The following is a 14,726-nucleotide window of genomic DNA, read 5'->3' as shown; positions in this document are numbered from 1 at the left end:
ACTTTTTTGCTCATAGAATTTGAAACTAATTTAGATTTAATAGTCTAATCCCAAAAATGGGTATATCTTTATTTTGGATTTTAGAAGATTCTAAAAGATCCAAAAATAATAGCAACATAACAAAATGGGTAGTAGTATTATTACTTTTTGGAGATTCTAAAACTCTACTAGTTATTCACATAAAATAGCAACATAACAAATGGTAGATTTCATACAGAAAATGATGTAAAATCTCTATACTGAGAGAATAATTATGATAATACTACAGCTGAGTAATAAGTAAAACCAGGATGACTTCTCTGAACAAAATTTCCTGGAAACACAATCACTCCAACTATTCACATTCATATTTTGTACCACCACCACATCTGCGAATGACCTCACAATTGCCATAAATCCAAATCCCACACAAACAAGAAATATCACAATTCCCTTGTTCTCCATGTGTGTCTGCTCCATTCTTACTGTCTCCACTTCCGATCTGCAGTGAAACGAGCGAATCATGTCAGAATTCAACGCATACATATGTGAAGGAGATAAGAGAGAGAGAGTGCAAGCACAAGACATTTGCAAGGATATTTTGTTTTGATCTTTGTTTTCTTTGCTACTTTCATGCTGCATAGGACTCAAATAAACACCAAGAAAACAAGCATGTAGTGTATGTGCATGCAGATTTGTTTAGCTAAAGCAATACTTCAAATTCACTAAATTGTTTCGAGTGTGAATCTAAGACCAAGTGTTGATCCCAGATACTAACACCAAAGCAGGTTTCTTCACAAAATTTTATTTTCAAATGGTTCTTGTTACTTCCGTTCAGCACAGATTCAAACAAACAAAAGTAAAGAGAAGAAAACACTCAGCAAGAACCACAATTCAGCAAATAAAAAGAGTAGAAGATAGATTGATGAACCTTAGGAGGGCATGCTCTTTGAGTATACTCTCCAGCTGCACCGAAACTAGAGATTTCCAAGACAAAAGCTCACTGATCTCCTCGCTCTGCACAGCAAGAGAATGCTTAGAAGAAGACTACATATGAAAGGATCAAGAAACAAATATAAAGCTTTGCATACCATAACTTCTTTGCTTTTAGATACACTCCGGAGTTCAGATATTATCTCCTCTAGAAGTATGCCCTTGTGTCCAATATCTTTATCAAATTCCTTGAAAATGTCTCCATATCTGGTACTTAACTCCTCCAGGTACCGCTCAAGAATAGCCAGATTCAAATCCAAAGATCTAACCTTTTTCATTAGAATTTTAAGAACGGTATCCCCAGGCATCCGGTTTACTTGTTTATGACGGATTTCTTCAACTGGGTCAGGCACGTCAATTTCCAACCTTCCATTTTTCACATCAGGGGTTCTGATCATAGTATCGGGTTCTTCAACTAGATCTTCATAACCCACACCTTCAGTGCTGGCATGCTGGTTTGAACCAGACTTTTTATCATCTAATATTTCCCCAGATAGGGGTACCTTATCTTGAGCTGAAATCAGATCCTCAAGCATTTTCTCAACTGCGTCAACGCCATATACTTCAATGAATGTTAGTGTGCAGTAGAACTCCGCACCATGATGAGTCAACAAGTTCAGTTTAAGGTATCTCGCCCATTTTGGCTCCGGAAGCACAAAGTCTTGAGCATGTTTCACGTTTTGAGCACTAAATTTTCCAAGCGTGATCCATGAATCAGTAGGGTAAACAGCACTGCCTAATAGCTCAAAATCTTTCAAATTAGAAGAGTGATGCTCAAAGTTTGCTATTTTAATGGCATCGACCAACGTTTCTTCAGAAAGCTCTATCACAACGAATTTCTCTTCGGTAGAACATGGGTTTCGGAGGTACTTGTCTTTGTCACTGTTCAAGATATTAGAAGCGCCCTTGGCTTCCTTATTGAAAGACAAGACCTTTGCTCCTTTAGAAGCAGAAGCATAATTGTAGTCCTCTCCACCAGGCTCTGATCTATGCATTATGCTTCCAGGTTTACCCGTTGCATATTTCGTTTTGGAACTAAATTCCTTATTCTTGAATTCATCAAGATCTATATGTACTCCACTGGACAACTCATCGGTTAAAGACTTGTCCTTCTCAATATTTCCAGGCAAATCTTTCCTTACAGAAGCTTCCTTGGCAACCAATTCAGATTTTTCTTTTGCCAGTTTAGCAAGTGATTCACTCTTATAATGATCAGTATCACCATTTCGTGAGACTGCTTCAGCTGATGGATTCCCATCTACAGATACTCTCCGCTTTACTTCCCTATCAAAAGGCACCTCATCTTCACCCCATCTTGTAGTTCCATCTGATGGATGTGCAGTTCCATCTAACGGATGTACATTTTCATCTGTTAATCTCCGATTCACATCCCTTTCAAGAGACGCTGTGTCTTCATCCCATCTTGTAGTTCCGTCTGATGGATCTTCGTCTGTAGATAATCTCTGATTCGCATCCCTGCCAAAAGACACTTCATCTTCACCCGATCTTGTTGCATTAACAAGGTACTCTTCTGATCTTTCTTCATAGCATCAATAAGGAAGATGGAGTTATGTATTGATGAAATTTCCAAGCAAGTAATTGCAGATTATAAAATAAAGGAAGATCATGATAGTCAATGTCACCAATACCAACAATCAAAAGATGGGCAACAATGATTTAGGTTAAAGTAAAGAGCAATTACAAAGTAGGTGTGTAAAAATTTCTTTTGAAGAATATAACTGAAACACACAGACTAATAGTACTAAAATTGAAAGGACTGAACCTGAAGGTATACTAGTCTGCTTATGAATAATTTCAGCATTCAACCATTGACTGGAATATTGAAGTACTGTCTAAACAACAACCGACTAGTAAACAAAAATAAATGACTAATAAAATAATGTTGGCCAAAATAATCTATTCGGTAAAATGGAATATTAGATAGTCGACCAACCTACTTGGCCATCTCCATGGCCTATCCATGTGTTTAAGAGGAAGACAAGGCCCCATAGAACGATAACAACAGAAAGAGAGACCCTATACAAGCGACTTCTACCATAAATTGCCTCCTTTACAGCTCTTCTTTGTAGAAGAGCTTTCCTTGACCTCTGCATTGCACATCAATCCAGCTTGCTGCCGATCACAGAACAGCTGAATCGGAGAGAACAAAAACAGCTCTACCCCACAGCAGTACTTTATTTACTGAGAGATGTAGTTCATCTTTAAAAAAAACACAATACAGCAATCAGCATATAAGCAAAGAACATCTTCATATAAGCTTCCCACACAACAACAGAAATCATTATGTATCTCACAAATGGATACATATGGCTAGATAATGCAAGGAAAAAAAAGGACTAGAGCAATGCAAATTTTCAACATCCAATAACAATGAACCAAGAAATAGCAAATAAGACTTCAAATCTCAACTTACAACATTCCCAAATCCCAGACTACTATACAATGATAAAATCAGCAACGAAAAATACCAGAAAGAAAGAGAGATAGTGAATAAAGAAGTATAGCTATCTTAAAGGCAATAATCAGAAAAAGGTATAGAACAGGATCAATCATGAAAAACATGTAATCCACTAACACCACAGAAACATGTAATTTTGCTTTCCAGCCAAGACCGATGACGAAGTCAAGAAGTTGGCTTGGCTAATTGAGTGAAAAAAAACAAAAACAAAAAAATGTCTTAGCAGTGACGTAAAGTTTAACAAGCACACTTCATGAATAAGGAACACTGCTACGAAGAACTGTGGGGAGAATTCAAAATTAAGTCCGATCTCATAAATAACGAAATTCAAGAAATAAAGCTCCCAATAATCTCGATTCTTGATCCCCGTGAAGAGGGATGGAATAAAGAATTTAAGAAAAAAAAAAGGTTGTCCTTTGAAAATCAAGATCTAATCCAAAACAAGCGAATTCCAAATATCTTGACGAAGAATTCTACAAAACCAAAAAAAAGGATTCAAAAGACTAACTCACCTGAATTCCGTGATTCTCTCTCTTTGAGATTGCAGGCAGCGCAGTGCAGCGATCCTTGTTTTTATATATATCACCAGTGCTCTCATTAACGGCTTTATGGGCTTGGCGTCGGTCGAAAAAATTAGTGTTGTAGTGCCACTGCACCATCAATCTCAGTAGAAAAGTTCAAAATTCTAATGGCCGACACACACAAATATTCATTGTGCGGGAATTTTGGTGTGAAAGTGTGTAATTAATTTGGCAAGGAAATCCGCAGTGGCAGTTCAATAATTAGGACAAGAATATAATCAAACGACGTCGTTTCATTCTATTGGGGGGGGGGGGGGAGGGGTCGGTAAGCGGTGACGTGGCCAATGATGCTAAACTGGCCCGCCCCAACGAAGCCTTAAGAGCATCCACAATGAGACTGGACTTCACCTAGCTAGCCCTCACATAGCCTTCACACTGCCACATCATCAGCATTAAAATTCTCCTGCCACATCAGCTTGCCACATCAATTGGACATCAAATAGCCTTCACATAGCCTTCCCACTACATATCCACATCACTAATAACAATTATATAATTTAATTTACAGTCGTATCAACATACGAAATTTAATTTACGAGAGAAATACGGGAAATTCGAATAATACTATTAAATTTTAAAAATACATTAATTTAAAAAAAAGAACAATAATTTAAAAAAAAGTACAAAAATTAAAAAGTACAATTAAAAAGTAAAAAAAATCACTCCTCGCCGTCGTCCTCGTCTCCGTCGTCGCCCAGCCCTTCTTCACCGTCGTCGTCGCCGCCTCTGTCGCCACCTACGCCGCGGCTATTCCCGCCGGTCTCCCTCCTCATCGCCTCCAATTCTTCACGCTGGCTCAGGAGCAATACACGAGATAATCCTTCACCTCGGGGTCCACCGCCGATTGGAAGTCGGCTAAGGTCTTCACCATTTGAGCGCGCGTTTGTTGGCGCGCGAAGAATTTGAGCTCCTCGGTAGACCTGCCGAGGGGGGATGCCGAATGGACCCCCTGGGAACTCGGGGTGCCCGCCCTCGCAACCTGTTGCGCCGCCTTTGGCCAACCGGGCGAGGTCGGCGACCGAACGAACGAGGGGTCGGGACCTCCTGGGCCGTCTCGGGGAGGTCTGTCGAACCACCGCTGCTGCCGCTATAATCTCCGGTATAGTTCAGTTTCTGCTTCTTCTGCCAGGCAGCGTCGACACCTGCCCGGAATTTCTCCGACTCGTTGAGCACAACGTAGCAGTTCCAGTAGGTGAACTCATAGTACTTCTTCTGCGGATCGGGGTAGGCTCTCTCCGCAATCCTCCTGCAGTCTTCCTCTGTTTGGCCACTGGTCTGCATGCGGAAGGCGTTGGCGTACAAACCCGAAAATCGAGAGACGCCAGACCTGATTTGGTCCCAGCACTTCCGGCACTCCTCCCCGGTGCGCGGTCTCCCTTCAGGGCAAAATGCCATGTAGGCTGCGGCTATCTTGGCCCACAAGTTGACGATCCTCTGGTTGTTCGAAATGAGAGGATCGTCGCAGACACTCACCCACGCATTGGCAAGCGCAACGTTCTCCCCGTCCGTCCACTTCCTCCGGACCCGGCTATCCTCCTCCGGCTGCGACGACTCGCCGACCTTCTTGGCCTTGCCCTTCTTCTTACCCCGCCCTACTCCCTGGCTTTGAATGAGAGTTTCCGGAACCTCGTTAATATCAAAACCCAAGTCCGCTAAGGAGAAGGTCTCCGTATACTGTGCATCCGTTGGGGTCGATGTGTGCGAAGAACCGGTGGAAAAATCAAAAGTCGGCCGATAGGCGTTGTCCCCCCCCGGGCGTCCCCTGCGGCGGTGGAATCATCTGCTGCGCCGGTGGCTGCTGTTAGAATTGGTATACTGAAAAGCATATTTCGAGCATGTTGCACGGATAGAATTGCTTGTATACAATAAACTCTACAATCCACTTTTATCCCAAGGCGAGAAGAAGTAATTTTGTCGCATTGATGTTTGCTTGTGCATTTATAAGATGTATCTCAAACATTTAAATGTATAAGAAGCAAATAAGCCTAATTCTTCTGCATAGTAGACTGGTCGTGAACGACGTTCACAGAAGGTGACGCGGTCGGTCCTTTGTAGAAGAGAAATAGAATTTCACAACCTAGATAGGCTTTGGCTACCTATCGTGAAAGGTTGCAGTGTCAGTCCGCATGTTTCCTTACCTTAGGAAATAAACGACACTGGTGTGGTATAGCACTGAAGGATCTAACAGTTGAGATAAGTCTTTCTTGCTATTTACTGAAAGACGAGGTCTCGGTGATTGTTATTTCTTAATCATTGTTGATATAACATTGAGCATACGATATTGATTATGCACTACTTTGATTTATCAAATGGTGCGGATTTTTCGCAATCTAAGAATCCTGATATCTTGGGTAGTGGTGATTAATGTCTAGAGGTGCTAGTATTGTTATTGCAATGAATCGTGTGCTGGGTGAGTCCAGTTTGATAATATCCTCAAGAGGTGTTCGAAAAAGGTTTTATTATTCAGAAACCCGGCCGTTTGGAATTTATTCCAGAATAATAAATAAAGATTTTGAACTAGACAACTCTTGGAAAAAGATATTAATTAAAGTCAAATAGCAGGCTTAAATTAATTAATGGATATTTATATCTTAAACACGGGAAATAATAAATTAAAGAGGTAAAGCCCGGATTACTCGTAATTTGGGATTGGACGGGCAGTCAATATTATTATACTATAGTGGATGATAATAATATTCTGTTTGGATTTAAATTAAATTGGGGCTCAATTTAATTAGTAAAAGTCCAACAGGTTTGGCCCAAGTCCAACCTCCACGGATCCCTAATCTGGCCCATTATAACTCAATATAAAAGGAGATTATAAAGGAGATTATTAGTGAATTAATCATTAATTTTCGTGCTCCCCTGTGGGAGTGGACGAAAAATCGATTTTTGAGAAAACTGATATTCTGTCTTCTTTCTAATCAAGCCCTTTTCGATTCTGACAAGCTTTGCCCACCCAAAGGTCATTATCTGAGTTCGGGATACAGATTAGAAGGTTCGTGGTTGAGTACGAAGAACATCACGTGGAGAAGGCGCAAGCAATCATCGATTCTTTGGAGAATCAGATCGGTAATTCTAATCCGTAGGAAATTCATGTTTTAGGTTTTAATTCCTTTTACATGATTTATGTGCGTTCTTGGATGCAATTCTGTGGTTAACATGTAGTTAATTAATCCCATAATCGAACAAATAGATCCGTAGATCTGATTTATTTGTGAATGCATGACTTCCGCTGTGCAAGGGGCTCCAAACCCCAGCAGCTGCATCCCTGGTGCCCACCCCGGCATCATCTGCATAGGGGGCTGCATGCCGGGTGCCCACCCCGGCATCATCTGCTGCTACGGATACATGTTGTAGTACCTGGTCATCGGAGGCCAACCACCTCCCCTAGGAGCCGGGGAAGTCTGGGACCCTACCCCGGGAGTCGGGGGAGTCTGAGACCCTACCTCGGGAGTCAGGGGAGTCTGAGACCATCCCCCGGGAGTCACTGGAGTTCGTGCGTAGTTGTTCTCCATTGCTCGTTATTGATCTTGTACAGAAAGAAAGATAGAGAGAGTACTCGTTAAAACAAGTTGTGCGAATGAAAATGACGTTCAAAGCGCGTATATATAGTGTTTTCGAAAAAAAAAATTAAAAATTAAATTCTGACGCCGGTCTGACGCCGATCCGGGGCCTACAATGGCGCCGTGAGGATCGGCGTTAGAACCGGCGTCACCACACGAATCGGCATGGGTACGCCGATTTCGCCGACGCCGGTCGCAATGGTTCGGCGTCAGAACCGGCGTCGGCGAAAAATCGGTGTCGCGGTTTTGACGCCTCCATTGCTGATGCTCTAATATTGGGCCCACATTAGGCTATTTTAACTGGGCCTGTCCTTTATAAAAATAATGTCAATGGCCGCCATCTTATTTCATTCGGAGTTTTGAGTAAAATAGGTGCATTTTGAAGTTATGAATGCATGCGTATGCAACCAGATTGTGTTATCTGGAGTGCTTTTCTAGGAAAAAAAAGGCAGCCGTGTTAGCATCACAGAAGTTGCAAGATTAGGATGCCATGATCTCAAATAGGAGTACCTATTGCTCAGCTAATAGCTTTGATAAAGTAGGCTTAAGAAAGAAAATGGATAAAGCCGGCATTGGTTGCACGAGTTTGCTTCTGGGGGGCATCTATTTGGATGAAGAAAATAGGCTATGTTTGATGTAGATTATTGTAGAAGAAGAGCATGAGGGGGAGCAACGGTATCTCCACAGCGAAAAGCTCGTGCTAGTTTTCTCGTTGATCAATGGTGGCAATTCAAGCTGCAACATTATTAATATATAATGAAGAACATACTGCTTCTTTGGTCTGCATGCCATAGAATTAATAGCATCAAAACTTCACTTGTTGCTAATCGATTTCATCATTTTAGAGACACAACTTGCTCTTCTTTTTTACTATTTGACAGGGCATCTCTTAGTTTTTGGTGAAATTTCAGTCCATACTATGTTATTTTTTTCAAAAATTTTCTTCATAAATGCTATGCTTTTTGCTAGTTCCTGCAGAGATTTTGGCTACAAACAAATTAAAGAGGCAAAAATGGATCAAGAAGAAGGTTTATTACAGCCATTATTTGATACAAAAACATCACAGAGAATCACAAAGGTATACTAAATAATGTCTATGTTGCTGCAGACTATTTCATTAATCATCACAATTCACAGACCAATCACTCTACAATCTTGGCACTGATCTTGCAGTGGAATTTTCGGCATTTGAAGACACAGTTGGTCATCCTCTTCTCATCTGCAACAACAAATGATAGTTCATACGATGCAAGAACCCAAAACTAGACAAATGGAGAGGAGAAGGTGCATACCACCAGTGAACTTGGCACATTGGTCGAGCATACATCCGAGGTTACAGTAATGCTCTTTGGTGGAGGTGTCAGGAGGGAGACAATGCACCGGGCAGTATTTCGTGCAGGCTGCAACACCAATGCCGCTTGATCTGCACTCTTTCATGCAATGGTCGATGCACGTTCCAGGGGGCAAGTGAGCCATCGTCGGAGGAACATTGAGCAATGCAACCACCAGCGTCATCAGCCCCACAATTGTTTGAATGCCTTTCCTGTCCATGCCTGGTTTGTTTTCTCTGCACACAAAAATATTATACCTAAGCTTGCCTTGCTGATGCAGAGGGACGCATCTGCGACACCTTTTATACGAGCCATGGTACACAACAATAGTGTGCGAGTTAGCTTCTAATGTTGCAGTTGCTTCATTTACCTTGTATGACTACACCTCTTCTAACTTGTGATCACTACTGGTACAACTGCTCTATTTTTTAACTACTTACTTGATTTTTATAATTTTATTTAGAAAACAATTCGATCATCTTTAGATATTTGCTCAAAAATTCTTCACAAGCTACAACTTCAGTGCCATTTTGATTACCTCACTACTCAGAGACATCTCAAAGGCATCGTTTAGTTAGATAGAAGAAATTGACAAATTCAAACGTGGTTGCTGAGCACTTTTAAAAATTGATACCTCGATCTAAAAGGCATTGACATATTTTGAGCTTGTCTTTCAAGATTTGTATGAAAACGTAGTATACCATATAGTACCATTTTCACATTTTCAAAATTAATGAACTATAAATTGAAATTGAAATTGAACTTTGGAACGCATTGGCCTTATTAATATAGTATTATTAGAAAAATGGACAAAAGGTGATAATCTCGTACATGTCTATACCTCAGTAAAACATTAGATGCTAATAACATTCCAAAATTTCATCATACACCAAGTAGTAATCTAATATGAAGATGAAACTAGCAAGGGCGGAACTCTTCATGTTCAAATCTTGATGTTGAAGTAATCTTGATCAAAATGGTGCAACCTAACATAGCCATCTTCCCCTCCACTCGAGAAACTACGGACATAAACAGGAGTAAATCATTAGATTCTAACAAAAAAACTAACTTAAAAGAAAAACTAAAAGCTAAAAGATGAACATTATTGCGACAACTGAGTAGTATAAAATAAGATTGTTCAGATCATTGTCTGTGAGACGTAAAGGAACAAGGACATAAATCTCACCTCCTGCCATCCGGATTGAACGCCAATGCATTGATAGGTCCAAAATGGCCCTTTACACCTCCTATTTCTTCGGTAAGGATCTGCAGAAAAGAAAGGGATCGGAAAATCAGAGCTCTTTACTTTTGTAAGTTCACATCACAATATCATCTTGATTGTGAACTTATAGCAACATTAGTTAACCTTGTCATAGAATTTGGCTTCAAACTTTCCAGCACGATGATCAGTTGTGGTAACAGATGATGCATCCTGACCACCTCCAAGCACAATCTATAAATGCCACAAAAGTCAAATCAACAACATCCGGAAAACAAATATCTGTCTTACTAACACATGGAAGATCAACACAACATTTTCCAAGTTCACAAAAACATTGTGCGTGCAAAATATAGAAATACACATAATAACAGTCAAGCAAAATTTGGTGCTCTTTCTCCAAGCAACAAGTATGTTCTGGTAACCAGTATATATAGGATTCTAAAAGCTTCAACTACTATCGAAAAGCATAAAGTTTATCGTAATGCGAGAGATAAAACAAAGATATCTTTTTTTGCTGGGCCTTCTTTGGATTCTTACATGATCAAGAAGTGGAGACATTGCAACTGCATTTACAGGCCGTTCTGTCACTTAGTTTTTGACAAGTTTTAATGTTCTTGAATCCCAAAGCTGAATGATGGGAAAAGATTAGTCATTACAAGATGACAGCAAGACCTATAGAAATAATAAAAGGACAATAATATGAACATGAACCACCTTTGCAGACTTATCCAATGAACCCGAGAGAAGATGTGAACTGTCAACTGCCTTTGCAAGTGATGTAATAGTTTTTTTATGGCTTTCGTCCTTGTCAGACTCTTTCAGCAACTTCCTGTCTGTAATTAATTCGCAAAACAACAAAAGAAGAATTAGTAATTCTTCCTGGAAAGAAGGAAATGTTTTTTGCAACATGCTAGAAAAACAAAATAAATGCATTAAGAACTGAAAAACAAAATAAGTACTAGTATCCTTTTCAATTAAAGTACTAACCTCGGAATCCCACACACGAATTACTGAATCTTCACCACCACTTACGATGGTCCTATTTAGAGGTCCCCAAACTGCCCTATTTATTCTTCCCTGTGGCCCCTTAAGAGTGAGAACAGATTCACCACTCTCTGCAATATCGACCCACAATAAATAACAATATGACCAATAACTTGATTTGTGTAACAAATATAATGCCACATAGTTTTGGGAACACTAACATAACATTAAGTCGTCAAATAATCATTTGTTTACTATTCTTCTAAAAATTCAGAAGCCTTAATGATAACCTCATCAGGCACCCAAATACAAAGGAGGTATTTCATAGATTACTTTTTGACCTTAGTAATAGTTTAATGGATAGAATCTTAAACTCATCCAAAAAATATTGGCAACCATACAGCTCAGGCCATAAGAGACATCCTCTTACTTCAACAGTAAGATTAAATCTAGCTCATTGATTAAAAAGAACAACTTACGGTCTTCTGGGTTTCTAGCTATGCGTTTGATGTGAATAGCAGAGGGCAATCCCATGAGAGGATCTGTAGTTATGACAGCAAGCTTATCACCAACGGCAAAATCAACAGACCTCGTTGGTGAATCAAAATTGAAGGTGAAGAGTGGAGCTCCTGTTCTGACATCCCATAACTTTGCAGTCTGATCAGCACTTCCAGTTATAAGTCTTGTGGAATCCCCTAAAAACAAAAGCGGTCCATCAAAATCATCATGCCACCAAGTCACTAACTTGAAAGAAAAGGCAGCAATCAGCTTAAAAATCACATCTCTTCCTATCCAAAATCACGGTAAGATCCTTCGTTCGACTACATTAGAGCTAAAACAGAGCCCAATTCACCCATGCACCCACTAAAACCGTAAAAGCACACAAAGCTAACTCATTACTTTGAATAGCATTAGCATCATCACGAGGGTATGGACACGCTATAACAAATGTCAATATTTTAGCTCGTGGGAAAGAAAACGCCATAAAAAATGATTCTAAAAAGTCTGATTTCAAGAAAATTTACAAACTTACAGCTAAAACAAGCCCAAAAGAAATCCAACCATCCATCCACAAACCCCACAAAAAACACATAAAATCTCAAAGTTGCATATTTCTCCGGCAGGCAAGGAATTCAAATCAAGCAAGTCTATAGCGAATACTCCTAATAATCAACACTCATAAACTCCTTTCACTTTCGAGGTGTCAAAGTCCAGCAATCGGGGAAATAAGAGACAATACTGGAGATGTCGCAGGTCCAAACAGCGCCATTGTGACCGCGGTAAGTGCCGAGGCGCTCGCCGTTGTCGGCGAACCAGACGGTGGGATCGTGGTCCTCGGCGCAGGAGAAGAGCAAATCGCCGTCACGATTGTACTTGAGAAACGTGAGAGGCCTCTCGTGCCCTTTCATCAGTATCGGCCTCATCTTTAATTCCTTCCTTTCTTCTCAGCAATGGCGATAAAACCTTAATTCGAAGATCACAAACCCTAAATCTATCACCTCAAAAAAAACTTATACAGTGTTTGGAGAGAATCATTTGCTAAATATATTTTCTCCAAATTAATCTATACAGTATTTATTTATAATAAATTTTTTGCTCTAATAATATTTTACTATCTATCTCAACCATTTTTATTCTCTATCACATTCTTAATTTACTAATTTTATATGGACTATAATTTTAATATAATACTAATTATTGATAATATTGTCAATTTCATAAATTATAGTACTATTAAAAAAATAAATTAAAGTTAGTATTTTATTTGTTTATTTGAACTTACAGATAAAATGCAATTTGATTTGTTTTATTTAAGTTTACATAAAAATGAATAAATTAATCTCCGTAATTTATAAAATTCATGCAATAATAATTTTGAAGATATTAAAATTAATTAAATATATACAACAAAATTAACAAAATTTAATTGTGAAATGTCTGAAATAAATAAAATAAAATAATACAAAGTAAAAGGGTAACTACATATGTCATTAACTTTGCAAATACAAAAGGTTTAGTATTTGCAAACATTGAATAAACCGAGGCACAACAAATGATTTCGTTCCAAAAATATGATTGTGTTTTGAAAATCAACAAATAAACTGGAGTATAAATTAAAATTAATTGCTGGAATTCTGAAAATAATTAAAGCTCCCACTTGTAGTCGAGTTTCCAAAAATTTTGATTGGTTCTTTCACCTTCCTTGGTACATATATTTTGTGTGTCAATTGAAAATTTTGTTTTTTAAAAATAATCCATTTTTATTCAATAGAATGATATTTCCATTTTATTTAATTTTAAGAGCATGATAGAAAAAACGAGAATACAAAAGTACCAACAGTTAATTGCTGGACTGGGCCAAAATATTTCTTAGGATCTAATCTAATGTGAGAAGCCCCATATAAATAAGATTATCGATTGATCGTAGTTGTCAATTCATCCATTCAAACCAAATCAAGAAAGCTTTGTGCCATGACATGCATTACACTGTCAATGCACCTATGAGCATCCACAGTGGGGCGCTTTAAGGGGCACCCTAAAGCCCGCCCTATGCACCGCCACGTCAGTATTTTATCCTCCTGCTCTTCCACCTGTAGTAGGGCACCCTAAGGCGCGCCCTAAAGGGCGTGATAAGGCTAATTTCATGCATAGGTTATAGGGTAAAATTCTTGTATTTGCGGGGTCTAACATATGTTTTAAGCCATGTATGTAGAAGATTTTCGCCAGACCCAGGAAAAGAAAAGGACATTTTGCATGGTCCAAGGAAACTGGCGAATAAGTGAGCAATTGGAAGAAAAATTACAAGACGGAGGAAATCAAGGAACTAAAGGGTAGAATGGAGATTTCTACGAAGGCTTCTAGAATATTATGTCCGCACCCATATAAAGAAGAAAGCATGCAATCAGAGGGGACCTTCTCGGTGGAGGCCTTATGACCAGATTGTAGCTCTAGCTCACTACTTCTACATACTTTTGGGTTTTATCGGGAAATTGTGGGGGATTCTCAGGTTTACTTTGCTAGGTAGCAATTGGGTAACACCGTCCTTGTAGAGGGCGAAGAAACAATTTAATCGCTTTCATTTTACTTTACAGTCGTGAATTTCACCGAGCTTCGCCGTTCGAAGCTCGGCCCTGTTTGCTGTTGCATTTCCGTTGTTTATGAAGTTTTTGTTTTCCATATTTTGAGTTGTTGATTAATTTCGATCATGGATGTCATTTATTTTGAGTTTGATGCCGCTGCGGAATTGGATGTTTGATTTTTGTGTTGATCGGAGCAGATCGTTCGAATCAGAAGCTATGGAGTTGATTTTGGTTGTTGTTGGGTTCGGAATGCTTGGATCCGGAGTGGATTAAGCATCCGGCGGTTGGATCTGAAACAGGGTAATCGGAGCTTTCGTGTTTTCGTTTCATACCGTCTAGTTTATGTAGATCTATTTTATTTCCAGCTAGTCGCAAGTTTCCGACGTCCGAATTTTTATATTCTGTTCGAATCTGGGTACGTGCTCTGTTTTCTTCATGTTCGTGTTTAATTAAGTCGATGAGATGCATGTTGCTGTCAGTTAAAACTTTAGTAAGTTAGATGCAGCTTTTT

General features: G+C 39.3%; 2 protein-coding genes and 1 pseudogene across 3 annotated transcripts; all 3 read right to left on the bottom strand.

The window, feature by feature from the left end:
• Positions 1-117: 117 nt before the first annotated feature.
• Positions 118-4,199, bottom strand: LOC121782804 (SUN domain-containing protein 4-like). Of its 2 annotated transcripts, XM_042180754.1 has the most exons (5): positions 3,964-4,199; positions 2,927-3,192; positions 1,071-2,512; positions 911-996; positions 118-481 (listed from the first exon to the last, which is right to left on the bottom strand). In XM_042180754.1, the coding sequence occupies exons 2-5, from the start codon at positions 3,084-3,086 to the stop codon at positions 235-237; spliced, it is 1,935 nt and encodes a 644-aa protein (XP_042036688.1). In that variant the 5' UTR covers positions 3,087-3,192; positions 3,964-4,199; the 3' UTR covers positions 118-234. The 2 variants fall into 2 exon arrangements, with proteins under 2 accessions (XP_042036688.1, XP_042036689.1); XM_042180755.1 differs by lacking the exon at positions 3,964-4,199 and having other exon boundaries at positions 1,071-2,448; positions 2,927-3,063.
• A 4,412-nt stretch (positions 4,200-8,611) lies between these two features.
• On the bottom strand, positions 8,612-9,201 carry LOC121781992 (protein TAP1-like). Its single transcript, XM_042179691.1, has 2 exons — positions 8,891-9,201; positions 8,612-8,817 (listed from the first exon to the last, which is right to left on the bottom strand). Exons 1-2 carry the CDS (start codon positions 9,147-9,149, stop codon positions 8,741-8,743), a joined length of 336 nt encoding a protein of 111 aa, XP_042035625.1. The 5' UTR covers positions 9,150-9,201; the 3' UTR covers positions 8,612-8,740.
• Positions 9,202-9,703: 502 nt separating this feature from the next.
• On the bottom strand, positions 9,704-12,659 carry LOC121782858 (annotated as a pseudogene).
• Between the last annotated feature and the right edge of the window lie 2,067 nt (positions 12,660-14,726).

The sequence above is a fragment of the Salvia splendens genome, chromosome 20 (genome assembly GCF_004379255.2).
Source record: "Salvia splendens isolate huo1 chromosome 20, SspV2, whole genome shotgun sequence".
In the NCBI taxonomy this organism is placed as follows: Eukaryota; Viridiplantae; Streptophyta; class Magnoliopsida; order Lamiales; family Lamiaceae; genus Salvia; species Salvia splendens.
Note: the sequence above shows the minus strand (reverse complement) of the source record. Positions and strands in the feature narration are given on the sequence as shown.

Bases quoted from the DNA above. Each gene is read 5' to 3' on its own strand.
- LOC121782804 (XM_042180754.1), bottom strand. From the start codon at position 3,086: ATGCAGAGGTCAAGGAAAGCTCTTCTACAAAGAAGAGCTGTAAAGGAG. The intron at 997-1,070 runs GTATGCAAAGCT...CTTGCTGTGCAG, and splicing joins CTAAAAGCAAAGAAGTTATG to AGCGAGGAGATCAGTGAGCT. The intron at 482-910 runs GTTCATCAATCT...GTTTCACTGCAG, and splicing joins AAAGAGCATGCCCTCCTAAG to ATCGGAAGTGGAGACAGTAA.
- LOC121781992 (XM_042179691.1), bottom strand. From the start codon at position 9,149: ATGGACAGGAAAGGCATTCAAACAATTGTGGGGCTGATGACGCTGGTG. The intron at 8,818-8,890 runs GTATGCACCTTC...TTGTTGTTGCAG, and splicing joins ATGTGCCAAGTTCACTGGTG to ATGAGAAGAGGATGACCAAC.